The 15,554-nt window shown below is 38.0% G+C and overlaps 1 protein-coding gene across 2 annotated transcripts; it reads left to right on the plus strand.

The window, feature by feature from the left end:
- Window positions 1-4,567: 4,567 nt before the first annotated feature.
- DEPDC1 (DEP domain containing 1) lies at window positions 4,568-13,956 on the plus strand. 2 transcript variants are annotated; one of them, XM_010214348.2, is made up of 11 exons: window positions 4,568-4,831; window positions 5,486-5,636; window positions 6,463-6,581; window positions 7,021-7,151; window positions 7,478-7,525; window positions 7,961-8,101; window positions 8,626-9,504; window positions 10,147-10,319; window positions 11,253-11,429; window positions 11,703-11,888; window positions 13,597-13,956. In XM_010214348.2, exons 1-11 carry the CDS (start codon window positions 4,599-4,601, stop codon window positions 13,735-13,737), a joined length of 2,379 nt encoding a protein of 792 aa, XP_010212650.2. In that variant the 5' UTR covers window positions 4,568-4,598; the 3' UTR covers window positions 13,738-13,956. The 2 variants fall into 2 exon arrangements, with proteins under 2 accessions (XP_010212650.2, XP_088388077.1); XM_088531951.1 differs by having other exon boundaries at window positions 8,653-9,504.
- The last annotated feature ends 1,598 nt before the right edge of the window (window positions 13,957-15,554 follow it).

Here is a 15,554-nt window from a genome sequence, read left to right on the forward strand (position 1 = left end):
CTGGAGAAAAAAAAGCCCATAAGTTAATTAATATATCATGATGCAGTATATATATTAAAAAAAGTTGACAGGATAATTAATAATATTTGAAAGGAAAATAAAAAGGCAGGGGTAGGGAAGGGAGCTTTAACCTAGAGTAGGTTCCAAATACCTCAGGCCTCACTCCATCTTTGTTAATTAAATGTTTGGATCCAGGGAATCTCATGTCTACATTTGCCAAGGTGTTATTGACAGCTAGAAGGTTAGCCATGTGGTTAGTATCAGGGCTCAGTAATCTAAGCTACAGCAGCTAAAATAGATATAGCTCTGGCATTTTTGTATGCAATGTATTTGAAGCCTATTAAAAATAGTTTTTAATTAAAATTGTAACCTTCACCTAAGATGTGTGCAAGTGCTGTTTGTTAATTATAGATTAAATGTATCTGCTAGACTTTGAAATTGTACTTGAAACTAACCTCAATAAACTGAGCTCCAAGCTCAATATTTTTGTAAATTCAAAGATCACACGACTTCATATATATTTAAATTATGTGTGCGTATTTGATATTACATGAATGTTTTCATGCAAATAGCCTCTTTGCACACATCACCCTCTAACATTATAATTTTCATCACATGACTACTACTGGTATAGTTTCTCACACTCGGTTAAGCATGATCCTCTCAATAGACTTTTTTATAATAAAAAAGAACAAATCTGTCTGATAATTGTTGTTTCTACCCTAATTGAAATGTTCCACAAACATGCTTTCTTAACATTTTTATATTCACCTGGAAATTCAAAGATATTTATATTTCTGAGGTACCAATATGAATTTCTGGTGCATAGCAGAAATTAATCTCTTACAAAATAAGGGATTGCGTATTCATAAAAACAGATGTTACTTGAGGACATCGAAGCTTTTCTTCACGACTTCTACAGAACATCCATGTATTTTTTAGGTTTATGCAAGGGAGTAACACAGTGCTCAGGTTGCTTGAGATTAGGGGCTGATGACACAAGAAGCCCTTCAATGTTTGTAGGAGGAAAGTGTTTGGGGAGCCTGAGTTAGAGCGGATGGAGCAGGGGGTTTCAAATAACTGGTCAAGCCTGAGCAAGTGGGGTGTTTATCCCTTTCAGTTCCCAGATGTTTTGGTGTGTTCTTTGTTTGTTTTTTGCCTACTCTACTGCATACCAGCCTCCCTTCTAAGTAGCTTTTTGTACAAGCTATTGACTCTACAAAGTGTAAAGTCCAGCAGGAGTAGAAGAAGATAGGGTTCCCAATGAAATTCTTTCTTCTTCCAACATCTCCCACACTTTTTTAATAAAAGCTTTTGAAAGCATTCTCCTCTATTACTACTCCTATACAAACCCTTTCCAAAAGTGTCTACATTGTCACTATTAAAAGTATGGCCATTCCATCTCCAGAAATCAGCAAATCACCTGGAACATGTTGTCATGTGAAAGCTGGAAAATTCCACAGGCAAATAATTGCTTTTCTAAAAAAAGGTTTCAGTATAATGAAATGGTGATAATTCCTGTCATATTTCTTTAAAATGTACTTTTTCCATAGACACATTCTGACCAAATTAGGTTCTTTTTACCAAATGTTGTTCTTATAAAGTCTGTACTACACATTAAAAAATCCAGCCCTTGATGCTTAATATCTTCAACCCATAATGCAAAATATTGTTGGAAAAACAATTTGCCTAAATGTTTCACTTGGACATGGAAACACATGAATTCCTCTTATCTTGTTATCCCAATGAGCCAATGATCATTTTGCACTACGGAATCTTTGCTATCTTTCTATTGTTACATATTGTTGTGCTTCCTGTTTGCTTAATTTCGCTAAAGACCAGGCAGGCTTGCTTCACCTACTGCAAGTATAGAAGCCATCCCCTAAAAATAAAGCTTAAACAGCCATGCATGAAAGAGAACAGCAACAGACCATTACTAAAGGATGGTTCTATAAATCTTCAAAGCATGTCACAAACTGAGTAGGATTTAGTGTAATATTTATCTATTGATTGTACTTAAATTAGCAAATTTAAAAACTTATATTCACCATCACTGTTACCAACTGTCCTCACAGCAAAGTTCTCCTAGCTGCTATTGCATTCTGTATGCTTTACATTACCTGAAGAGACACGGCGAGGAAGATGGATTTTTACTTTGCTGTATGTTGTATTTCTGTGCACCAAAAGTCTCAGTTCAGTGAAAGGAGACAAGGAAAATCACTTGCCTGTGGTAAAGAGAAAGTTGTAAACATAGGGATAACAGCCAATCCTGAGGGATTAAATGTGTCAGTTTGGGAATGAGGGCCATGATACCCATGTGGTTTTGGACACAGGCTTCCCCAGCGTCCCACAAAGACTGTAGCAGAAAACGTCACTCATGTTAAAATGAAGATGGACTGTAACGTTTCCCAGACTACTCCAATAATCACTATTGTTGTACTTTCCAGAGATGTTTCTAGAACCTCTTTATTTGATTAATATACACAGTTTCGTCTATAGGTAGTAGGTTGAATGCAAATACATCAAGTGTTATGCTTTAAAAAAACATCCAAGAGATAGAGTATGGGAAGCAATCAATAGTAAAACTGCTGCAGTCATCACTTTCTGTAAGTTTTACTCATGGAGATTGCCCTAAAATAATCAATACATTGATTTATACTCTTGAACAGGTTTAGAGCTAACATATTCAGGGTCATTGAAAAAAATCAATACCACTTTCTATCTTGGCAACCACTCAACATGCAATTTTGTTAGAAAGAAAAACAGAAAGTCAATTGTTGAACTACACAAGTGAAAAGCATCTCTGGAGCCTTTGAATCCAGTTGAGAGAATCCACACTTTTCTTCTAATCAGATGGAAAACATAAGTGAAATAACACAGGTTCTCTGAATTTTGAGTTATTTACTGTAATGACTCATGCTAACAACTGGTGGCTTATCAACAGGTGCCACAGCTCAGAGATTTGTTAAAAGTGATTAGGAAGCAACTTTAGGTCTTCCCACTAACTTCTTAAGGAAATTACAGAGGTCCAGAAAGCACTGGTGTTGGCCTCTAGGATGGCTGGTTTCAAGAAAGTGTGGATGCGCGTGATGAGGTCCTTTCCCAAGGAAAGCTTACATCCGTCTTCAAACACGCATATTTTAATACAAATACATAAAATGTATATTTTAAACTCACTTTTCTTAAGCTTATTCAATACGAGCAGCATCGCCTCCGGCCCCGCCCGCCTCGCCTCAGCGCGTGGCCCAGGGCCACCGCCCTCGCGTCACGCGGCCCCGCCCCGCGCGGCTCGGCCAATGGGCTCCCGGCCCCGCCCCGCGCGGCTCGGCCAATGGGCTCGCGGCCCCGCCCCGCGCGGCTCGGCCAATGGGCTCGCGGCCCCGCCCCGCGCGGCTCGGCCAATGGGCTCGCGGCCCCGCCCCGCGCAGCGGATTCAAACGTTTGAATCCGCTGCGCGGGGCGGGGCCGCGAGCCCATTGGCCGAGCCGCGCGGGGCCTCAGGGGCCCGCGCAGCCCATGGAGAGCCGCCGCGGGGCCCGGGGCCCGCGAGCCCCATTGGCCGAGCCGAGCGGGGCGGGAGCAGGGCGCCCTTCCCGTAGGGCCCGAGCGGCGGGGGGGGGGACCGGTGACGCGAGGGAGGCTGGCCCCTGCGCGCGACGCGCCTGAGGCGAGGCGGGACGGGCCTCTCACAGCATTCAGCTTCTCCCTTCGCCTTAGAAATAAATTACAAAGCTGCTAGTAAAGCGGCTTGGTCTGCTCGCTCCCCAGTGAGTTATACCGCAGAGAAGGATCAAGCAGTAGTAGTTGTTTCTGGAGTGTGTGTGTGGCGGGGTGAGGGGCGGGGGGCGATTATCTCCTTTTCATTGATGTTTGAATGTGGTGCGTGGAAACTTAAAAGCCGTGACACCAAAGATGCCTTTCTCCCCCTCGGTAAGGCCGCTGTGGTGCAACGTGCGTGGTCCGTGTAACCTTTGATATAGAAAGGAGGGTTTAAAAAAAAAAAAAAAAAGTGTCACCGCCTTGGTCACTGGTAACTGGGCTACTACCCCAGTCAGCCTGCTGCCAGCGGCCTTGCCCGTGTGCTCGTGCCGCGTCTGACAGCGCAGGCTGTGTCCCGGAGTGAACGCTGCACACAGCAGCAAGATGCACCAGTGCCGCCAGTGCTGCCGTTTGTGAGCTCTCCCCGCTGCCGAGGAGTTGTTTCAGGTTTGCAAGCTGTGGATTGACAGTAACTTGGTAGATAGTTATGCAAGTGATGGACATGTGCACACTGTATCGATAAGATTTTGTCATCTTTCTGAAACTTTAACCTTATTTTCACTTATAAAAGCAGGAGATACAAAAATTATTGACATATTTTTAGGCTGAATTTTAAATATGAAGTATTAATATGGTAATATTAAAATGAACGTTTAATAATGTCTATTTAGATATCAATACTATTTAGATTTTTACAATTATATTATTGCTGTGTGTTGGTGGTTTTTTTCCTTATATTTGATATATTAAATCATAAACTTTAGATTTTAATCCTCTGTTAATTACTTTTTCTGTTTCCCGTGCAGTGGAATGAAGTTACTAAACATTTCCGAGCAGGGATGCCCTTAAGGAAACACAGGCTACATTTCAAGAAGCATGGAAGCTGCTTTACTGCCTCAGAAGCAATAGACTGGCTCCACGAAGTATTAAAGAATAATAGTAACTTTGGTCCAGAAGTTACCAGGCAACAGACCATTCAGTTACTAAGGAAGTTTCTCAAGAATCATGTAATTGAAGATATAAAAGGAAGATGGGGATCAGAAAATTTAGAAGATAATGGTGGCCTCTACAGGTACTGTAAAGATGTGCCTGAAACGAAGGCTAGTCAATGGTGCAGGATTTTATTTAAAATTACTAATGCTTGGGTCTCAAAAACATCTTGCTTTAGATTGCTCAATGAGCCCTGATTTTATTTATTTATTTATTTATTTATTAGCACAGTATGACTTAGAGCCCAGAAATCCCCTGTGCTGCGTGGTGTGGTGTCAGTGTGCTCGTTGTCTGTCCAGGGTTTTCCCTGGCATATTTATTAGACTTAAGGGGTTTTTGTGGGGAGCCAAAGAGGCCTTCTCATATTAGCCCTGTGCTGTGCTGCCAGTCCTGCGGCTAATTCATCTCTAGTGTTCTTTACAGAAAGTCTAAGTGGGGAACAGAGCCTGCCCTAGGTTCTATGTTAAGAATATTAATGTCCCTTGCTTCTCAGACTGTAGGCTCTCTGCTGTACATGTACTTGAGTATCTTCATCTTGGCTTTTGAATTGAGAAGTGTAGTCCAAAGCTAACGAAATGTAATTATCTTAATGTTCCAAAGATAAATTTTCAGCATTTTTCTTTTTTAATTTACTGAACTTCTTCAGAATTTTATGGAATCACAATAGAATATGGTTTTAGTTAAGTGACTTCTTGTGTTATTAATCTAAATGCTTTTAACATTTCTCTAATTGCAGATTTCCTTCAACTTCTCCAGTTAAACCCCTACCAACCTGGTGTCCATCAAAAGAAAATGTTGAAAACTTCTCTAGAGACAAAGAAAAACTTTTTAAATTGCCCCATTTATCCAGGAGAACTCTTAAAAAAGCAGACATACGGGAGTCTCTGGTAATAACTAAGTTTATTCTTTAACTACAGTTGTCATATATTTTCCTTACCCTATAAAGTCAGTCACCTTTTAGTGATACCCTTTTCCACTTTTTGTGTCATCTTCCCTTCTAGCAGAAGGAATAACTTGATAGTCTCCTCTACACGGTGAAATACAGCATTTAAATGTAAACAATAGAAAGATAATAATACAGCACCTTGACAGTATGTGCAGTTTCTCTTCCTGAATGAATAAAAGGTTGAAGTACAAGGTATTCAATAACCAGTATATGTGCAGGCAAATGCACATAGGGAAAAATCCTATCAGGATCTGTAACATGAAATTATTGAAACACTGATAGCAAGTGAAAGGCAGCATTTGTGCATCTGACAGACAAAATTAAATACACTCTCAAACCTGAATGAAGCTGTTCTTTTATTCCCAATGTTGTACTGACAGTAGGTTTGTTGACCCGCAGTAGTAATACTGCCAGATTATCTAATCCCCACACATTGCAATATAAGGCTAATTTTAAGTCTGAATAATCTGGAATTTTCAACTGCCCTTGAATGCAGAATTATTCCTCTGCATTATTTTAAAATATTGGGAGATTGCAAGGAGGGGCTTTAGAAATAATAACAACAATATGTTGTGTTAGAAACTTAAAATATTTTGCATTTAGAACAAATCAAGCTTTGAAATTTTAGTATTCTGCAATGTAGTGTACTGCATAAATTCATACGTAGTAGAGAACAAATTTATTTAATTTTTGAGTTAAGAGGTTTCAAATTTATTTTACATGTATATTTATCACTTATCCAAAATGTATAAACCACTCATTTCCAGGAAAACTTAGAAAAAGCAAAAACAGATGTAATAGATGAAAACACAGAAGGCTCCCTGCACAGGAAGGAAATAAGCCAGGAGTATGTACAAGAAGTCTGGAGAAATATTATTCTGATACAGTGAGTAGTAAAGATTTGTACAAAGTACTGTCTTGTGTGTGTGTCTCATGTCTGTAATGCAGGGGTTAGGCTTTTTCACTTGATTGTTTTTCCGAAAAAGTTTTAAATAATTATGTTTTACTGTAAAAATTTGTACTAAACAGTGCATGATTTACCTGTGCTTTCTAATAAATTTATTAGCATTAAGAATGAATTTAGGAAGTTTAAGATTACTGCTGAAGTAATTAAAGAAGTGTAGATTAAGTCCCATGGCTGCTTGTTTCTTATTGTTTCTTCTGGTACTTGTTCCTAGAACAAGTGTATTCTCAAGTTGTCCTCTTGTGTATGAGAATTTATTAAACTGCAAATTCACATATCAAGTAAATGCTTTTTGAATAGAAGTGGAAATAATTTGCATTCCTTCTATATTTACAAGCATCTGTTCTCTTCCTCCCAACAGTTTGCAAACCATTTTAGGCCTCCCATCTTTGGAAGAAGTTTTGCAGCCAGCACAGATCATTCCCGAGTATGTCATATACAACATGACCAACACAAGTAAACACGGTGTTGTTATCTTGCAGAACAAATCAGGTTAGACCTTTTTTCTGTTTTTGCTTAATTTAAAGTTTCTGTATAATGTAATTGTATCCAATATTAAATAACATAAAATATAAAATTAACTAAGATAATAGGTTTTCAAGTGTGTCTTTTATGCTTTCTTTTCCAAATTAAAGAACAATTCAGAGTGTTTGTCTGGAACATTTTGTAGATGTATTATATTTACTTTTAGAAGTACACAGGTATAGCGGTATTATTTCCTCTAAAAACTTCAATTTAATCTCTGTTATTTTGTGCATGTTTATATTGGTTATTAAGTCTATATGGTTATGTATAAGTAATGTACTTATTTATTTTAGAAGACCTCCCTCACTGGGTATTGTCAGCTATGAAGTGCCTCGCCTACTGTAAGTCATGGAATAGCTCTTAAGTTCAGGAGCTTGTTTTGAGAGTTGAAGGTGAAAAACGTTTGCATTTTAAGATGAACTGTGATACTTTAGTTTTGAAAATCCAAATAAACCAAGTATCTTGGCATAGTGAAAAGTGAACAAAGCCATTCATTTCCAATCACCGCATGCAAATATAACCATAAAAAGTTAACAGACGTGAAAGACATCTGGTCTTCAGCTGATGAAGATCTCAGTCTTTTAGTGTGTACTTATTCTGCTTCGAGGTTGCATCTTCTGAATCTGAATTTCTGCTTACAAATGTTACATTGTTGAATTGCTGACATTATTTTCTTGTAAAATAGTAACTCCTACAAAAATTAACTTCTGATGTTCCTTTTTTTATAGTATGAAATTATGAGGATAAAGACTTTTGAATTTTTTTTTCACTTTTAGGGCCTAGAAATAATGACATGAACCAACCAACATACAGTGGGTTTGAAAGAGATGTGTTCAGAACAGTTGCTGATTACTTTCTCAGTCTTCCTGAACCATTACTTACCTTTGAGTACTATGAACTTTTTGTAAATATTCTAGGTATGTATTAATTTAGAAATAGCTAGTGTAAATAGCGATTTATACTAGCTATGTAGTGTATTGCTTATAGTGTGTATATATAGTGTATAGCAACTGGGGAAACAAATCTGTAATTCACAGCAGAATTTGACCCCTAATCTGGAATCAAAGGTGTCATCTTTCATCACATTACTGACTGAAATGTAGTTACATCTCGTGCTGTCTGATGTAAATTGCTCTCTGATCTAACATTCTAAATACACAGTAGCCCTAAGTTAGAAATATGTAGGCATTTCTGTCTATTTTTTCTATATTGCACGTTATTAACTTTTTTAATCTTGCATGTGTGTTGCCATGGCTGCAATTACCTTGTTAACCTGCTTCTGGACTGAGCTAAATTTTCTTCGATTATTACTAACCAAGTGAATGATAAGTTAGTGTCTTATATATGTTGACTTTTCTGTTCACCTAGCAACTTCCTTTCTTTCTAAACTTGTTCATTTTCATATCACTTGCATCTTAATTTATATCTCATTTTCTGATAGTTATGTGTGGCTACATCACAATTCCAGATATATGCAGTGGAAAACATTCTGTTCAAGATGGGACATGTAATCCACAGCCTTCAAAAATTCTTCACTTGAACTCTTTCAAGTCAACTGAATGTCTTCTTCTAAGCCTGCTTCACAAAGACCCCGAGAAAAAAAAGAAAGAATATGAAACTTCCAGGAAGTTTTATCCAGAAGAAATAGCTGTTCAGAAGGGAAGTGCGAAGAAATTGTATCCACAAAAACTGACGTGTGAACAAGGCAGTGTTGGTAAACTAATAGGAGGAAGCTGTCAAAATCTTTCTGGTTTAAAGAATGAACAGGACGTACCTCTAAAATTTAGAACAAGAAGTTACTCTTTGGAAAGAATCGGAGATGCTACCTCAAGCTTGTGTAATAAAGGAGAATCAAAGTCCTTCAGGCAAACTGATGTGAACATAGTCCTGGGCACTAGAAATGAAAATCAGCCTCTGCCCTATGAATATAAAAATAAATCTATGTTGGAACTTGTTTTTGATAATACGTGTCAAAAGCAAACTTGTGATACCAAGAGAGTGTCTGCATCAACTTTTCATCAGAAAGAGCTATTTAATGAAAATCACAGACTAAAGCAAATATGCAGGTCTCAAAGCTTACTTGTCAAAAGAAACTCCAAAAGTTGTGCTAACATTAATATGCCAGTTGCTGAAATCACTGTAAAACCAGAGTCTGAGCTTTGTGGGCACAGAAATCCAAGTGCCTCTGGTGTGGCTACTGGAGTGGAGATGAAGACTAAGGTTTCTGATAACACCATCAATAAAAGACTCTGCAAGAGTACTGTAGAGCTCTCAGAATATTCTTGCGCTCATGATACTTATGTGTTGGCTGGCACGCAAAGTAAGATGGCTTCTAAAGCATGTTGTATTGGCTTATTGTTGACTGACTAATCTGCTTTCTTGCTCTCTTCAACACTTGCTAGGGTTTGTTTGTTTATTTATTTATATCTCCATAGCATGATTTGTATTTAAAAAAAAAAAAAAAAAAAAGCAGGTTGTTATGAAGTTACACTTTTTCAAGGTAGACTTTCATACCTCTCCTAGCAAATATTAGCATAGACTATCTTTGGATTCTTGACTCTGTTTTGTCACTAATTCACCTTTCTGTTCAGGTAAGTGATTAGAACAACTTAAATACTGTCTGCCACTGAGGGAATTTACACTGCAGTTGCACAGGCTTGCCTTTGGAGAAGATACCCTTGAAATATGTTTTCTGGCTAATAACATTAATGTTACTATCTTAAGGTCTTAATTGTACCAACAATTTATCATCAAAGTGAGTTGAAGATGACGATTTAAAAAAAAAAAAAAAAAAAAAAAAAAAAACTAATGTTGATCCACTTATGCTACTGCTGATCTCTGTGAAATGCTGATTGTTGTCTTTGGCGGGGAAAAAGAGGAGAAAGTTACTTGGGTAAAAATATTCTGAAAAAATTGCTTTAAAACTTAATGACTGCTGTCTTTCTTTACGATTAACTTGCAGATCTCCTTCAGCCCCACTTAGAAAGGATCGCTATTGAAGCGCTGCAGATATGCTGCTTATTGCTCCCACCTCCAAATCGTAGGAAGATTCAGCTCCTGATGCGTATGATCTCTCGGATCAGTGAAAATGTTGATATGCCACGACTGCATGATGCACTGGGCACCCGTTCTTTGGTAAGGAAGGTCTTTGTGAGAGCATTATTAGATACGGTGTATCTGTTACCTTAACACTGCTGGAAAAAAATGCTAAGATTACTAGCAGTACTTTGAACATTGGGCTCCTGTCTCATTGGAGACACATTAACGGACAGATGGGTTTTTTTTCCTCCAGAAGACTTGGTCTTTGCTTCAAGTCATATTTTCTTTTCTTGACTCTTAACATATTTAAAATATTGATGTTGGTTTCGTTTACCTCTCAGAGGAGAGAGGGAATTTTTTTAAAGGATGCAATGATCATTTGGCCTAATCTCTCACCCAAATGATGATGTATTTTAAATAACATATTAACATGTCTGTGGAGGATACTTCTTGGACTAAACATTTGTGTTATGGCATGAAGAGTGCTAGGGAAGGAAGTTTTTCTGCCAGGTAGTTTTAAATTTCTAGTCTCAAGTGTTCGTTTGCACCAGATAAGATTAGATAAAAGAACAAAGTACCTGCGCATGCCAATTAAAGCCATGTGAAAGTGTTAAAACTGAGACAGCTTTGGAAAGGGATTTAAAGGTGTTTTTTGGTTGCATTAAATTTTGTTTAGGCTGGCTCTGCAGGTTTGTTTTGTTGTCTCATTTGTCTCCAGGCTGTTAATTGAAGATGTTTTTCTAGAAATGATTTTTTTTTTCATTTCTCTTTAAAATACTTATTTCTCATCTGAAAGCACTGTTCAATACGCTGCCCCCCCTAAAAAGTACAATTTTAACCTTAAAAAAAGAATCCCTTTATTTCAGATAGGGTGAGGGGAAGAGTTTTTGCTCCTCTCTTGACTGATGTCACAGGTAAGCGACACTGCAGTGGAAGCTGGGAGTGGAGGCTTCACACCAGAACCCCACAGACTGCAAAGAAGGTAAATCTTTCAAGTGCACTTCCTAATGATCTGCTAAACAATTGCAGATGATACACACGTTTTCTCGATGTGTGTTATGCTGTGCAGAAGAAGTAGATCTGGATGAGCTGCTTTCTACACGACTCGTTTCATTTCTAATGGACCATCAACAAGAAGTATTTAAAGTGCCAACTTACCTGCAGGTTGCAGTGGAAGATCACATAGAATATATGAAGATGGCACAGGTGGGTGGCATGAACTACCTTTGCTAATGACAAAGTTTTTGTTACTTACGAAGGTGCAATGGGAAAACTGCAAAAAAAAATAAAAAAAATGATGTTTTAAATTCACTTTTATTAAACTTGCTGAGGTAACTGTCAGTGTTAGCTACATTATGTTACAGTGGCACTATAAATTGGAATGTTACCATGTTCTCAGATGTTGATAGAGCAGTGTCCTCCTGAAATAGTAAATAACCATCATACAGACCTTTGATTTTTTTTGTTTGTTTGTTTCAGTGCAAACGTCCAAGTGAAGAAGTTTGTGCCATACTGCCCACATATTCATACTGTAAACAAATAACTCCTCAGGAATTTGAGGAGCAAAAGGTGTCTACCTCTCAAGCTGCAGTCGCAGAGCTCTTGGAGAACATTATCAAAGATAAGAACTTGTCTCTGAAAGACAAAAAGAAGAAGTTAAAACAGGTAAGAAAATAGGTGGATATTTAATCTGTTTCTGAGTAAATTCTGGTAGAGGAAGGAACTGATGAACTTAATTGCCAGATCGCAGCACACATCATTAACAGACTGCAGAGAAATGCTTGTTTGATAGAAGAGAGGTAAATCTACTTTAAGCTTATTGTCTTTGTGACTGCAACTGCAATCTGCAGCAAAGGATAATATTCTGTGTAAGTTGCCAGTAAGGTGCCATGGGTAGGGTTAAAAACAGGAGGAGAAAAAAACAGTGATTTCTTCTTTTTCAGAGTTCAAGCTCCGTATATTTACAATTTTGAAGCATTATTTTCCATGGAATTTGCTTTGTTTCAAAACATAAACATTTTTCAAGATTAGCTAGTACTTTTGTGGCACACTAACATATTGCCTAAACAATAAAGCTAAAATGCAGCAATTCTGGCAGGATTTAACACTAGAGGATTTTTTTTTTTTCATTTTCAGAAAACTTTTGGCAAGTGGCTCTGACCAATTAAATAACATTGTACTTGTCCTAGAATCTCTTAAGCAAGTCTTGTGACTGAAACAGGAAAAAAAGCAGCTTTTCAAAGCTTTTTGCTCTCTTTCTCTCTTTTTTTCTCACACTACCTTTTTTTTCAAGGCCTCACCTAAAGCTTCTTTTATATATATATATATATATATATATATATGTATATACACACTATATATATATTTTTTTTCTTTTGATATGTTGTTTAAAGGTTTTGAAGCTTGGTCTCCCAGTCTTCTGTTTCTTTGTTAATTAAAATTTTTTTCATGAAAGGAAGAGTAGTTAATTACAGTAGATTAGTACTTTTGAGTAAATAAGCAGTGAGAAGTGATGCACAGCAGCCCTTTAAGCAAGGAAGGGAATGAAGTAAAATCCTCTAATAGTAGATTTTGAAAATATGTGCTTAAACTTGCAGGGAGTCCCCAGCCTGATCCAAAAGCCTTGTATCTGACCCTCTGACTTGCTGCTCATTCCTTTTTTTTTTTTTTTTTTTTTTTTTTTTTTTTTTTTGACAATGTCAAAAGCATGTCTTGTCTATGAACCCAGATACTTTTTGTTGTGTATGTCTGGGACTGAAAAAAAAAGGAAAAATTCCTCCTTAGTTAAGAAGAAAGCTTTTCTGTAAGCACATCTACTCAGCTGTAGCTTTCCTTTAGGTCAGGTGTGTTCATCATTGTGGTTCCTCAGTGGCAGCTTTCCAGGTGGAAACGGAGCGTGCGCCAGTGCTGGCCACACAGCGCGGCTCCACACGGCAGCCCTGCCGCTGCTGAGAGCGAACGGCGCCGGGCAGCGGCTGCAGGGTCCTGCAGGCCATCACTTAACTGTTCCATAGCACTAGTGCTTTTGCTTATAGCCCTACTCCAGGCACAGCAGCTAAAAGGCTCTAGGAAGAAAATGAGGTGTGTGGTTTTTTTTTTTTTTTTTTTTTTTTTTTTTTTTTTTTTTTTTTCCATTTCAGCAGTAGATGAAGTGTCTGATCAAATCTGAGTCACTGTTCTTGAATTGCAAACACGAATGCTCAAGGTGGCCTCTTCTTGTGTTAACGGTCACATCAAACTTGATTTATGTGCTGATAGCTTTTCTCTTTTTGCTGATAGGTATCTGCTCAAGGTTATTTGTTCTCAAGTTCTGCATATTTATGTCTTTAGAATGGAGTCTGATCTAATTTTTTTCTGGTTGTGTGTTTTCTAGTTTCAGAAGGAATATCCCCTGATCTACAGGAACAGATTTCCAACTACAGAAAACGAGGCAATGCTCTTTGAGAGCAAACCTACCATCAAACAACCAATGCTTAGTCTAAGAAAAACCAGATTTCGTAGCCTAAGATACTAATTTAAGCACATTCCAGCAACATATTTATTTAATAGATATAGGAGTGACTTACTGAAGGCAATGGCTATGGAAATTTAGTGGTTGTGTGTGGAAGGAATTGAAGGAATAAATGTTTACATGGACACTATGCTGAAAGGTGCCAAAATAACACTTTTCTGGAGATAACATTTAAATTACTACAAAGAGAAAAATATTTATGTTTACAAATTATTCAATATATTGTTCTTCAGTAAAAAAAAAATGTGAAAACAAGCTTGAAACTATTAGTAACCAAAAATTTATATATAGTTTTAATATGGAAAACTGATGATACGCATATGCAAAAATCTTTTAAATGTCTGTTCTGGACTTTATGCCATATAATTATAGTTTGGGTAGTTTTTTTATTGTCTGTATGTCCTGAATAAGTGCCTTCCTTTTTAGTTCTCAGATACACGTATTTAAACAAAACAATGTTGTTTGAGGTTGGAACTAATTAAAAAATTGACTCTATTTCCTAGGGAGCCAGAAATCACCATAATATAAGTAATTGTTGGACTTCCTAAAAAAACTTATGTTTGCCTCCTCTGTCGGGCTGTCGCTCACGCTCTTGGATGTTTATTCGTGTTAAGTCTTGGGCACATTTGTGACCTTGTGTGGAAGAACTGATTTCAGATCTCTTGATACCACATAATGAAGTGACAGTGAATGGAATCAGAATAGGTTAAATTCCGCTTTGCAGTTTTCTTATTAATTTTGACGGGAGCAAGATTGCCTCACAGGAATGTAAATCTGGATGCGTCCTGCTGTGAGAGGACAATTCCAAACGAGCACTTTTGTAAGTGGGGTCTCAGTTTAACATTTAGTCAAGCATCCTCCAGGCCACAGGTTAGGAAGTCGCAGTGGGTGAATGATGCTGAAGCGTTCAGTGGTGGCCTTGAGGAAAGAAATAGCTGCTTTTCTTCCCCCAAATTTCAATTCTTCAAAAATTAAGCCTGAAATCTTGCTGTTTTCCCAAATTATTCTGTTTTATTTTTTTGCTGCCTTTGCCTGTTTTATTTAAATTCTAACACAGAAGACCTTGTGTGACTGATAGCATGCGGATTTAACAGGAAACAGATTTGCTTGAAGTGTTCTCTAGACTTCCTGCAACATGTATAGCAAAAAGATCCATAGGCTTCAATGAAGCACTGTTTGCATCTTTTCAAAGCACTACTTTTGCTGTAAACAGTCTGTAACTATTGTTAGTGAACGTGCTCAAAATGAACTTCACCTTGAGACCTAATGGATGTTGCTGCCTCTAATGTGCAGCGGGGGGGAAGTGCTGGAATAACTACACATGGTACGGTATGAATTTTAAGAATTTCATAGAAAATGCCCTGCAAGCAGGATCACTGCTGGATCTGCTTCTCCGTGTGATTGCAGAACTTTCATCACTTGTCATGTGTGTCCAGAAGAGTGCGATGACATGGGGTTAAAAACTGTGCTGGCGAGGGGGTAACTGGGCACAAAGAGGCAAGGTCGACTCACCCATCACCCTCCCAAGGTCCCGGAACTTGTTCCAGGGCAGCTGAAGGCTCTCGGAGGCAGGAGGCCGCCCTGTGCAATCCTTCTCTGTGCACTCTTCACTTGGGAGCCTGCGCTTCCGTCCCCAGCGCAATCTGAACTGCTCCTCAGCTGGACTCAACACTGTACAGGCTCCCCTCACCAGGGTCTCTCTCCTACTTAAGTTTCATTAAGCTTCTGATATTGTAATCAATCATTCTGCTTTGCAACAATGTCAAAACTGTTACTTTTCTTGCAAAGAATTGATGTTTATTTATACTTCAGTATAAAAT

The sequence above is a fragment of the Tinamus guttatus genome, unplaced genomic scaffold (assembly GCF_059628265.1).
Source record: "Tinamus guttatus ecotype Peru unplaced genomic scaffold, ASM5962826v1 Tinamus_guttatus_pri_ptg000441l, whole genome shotgun sequence".
NCBI lineage: Eukaryota > Metazoa > Chordata > Aves > Tinamiformes > Tinamidae > Tinamus > Tinamus guttatus.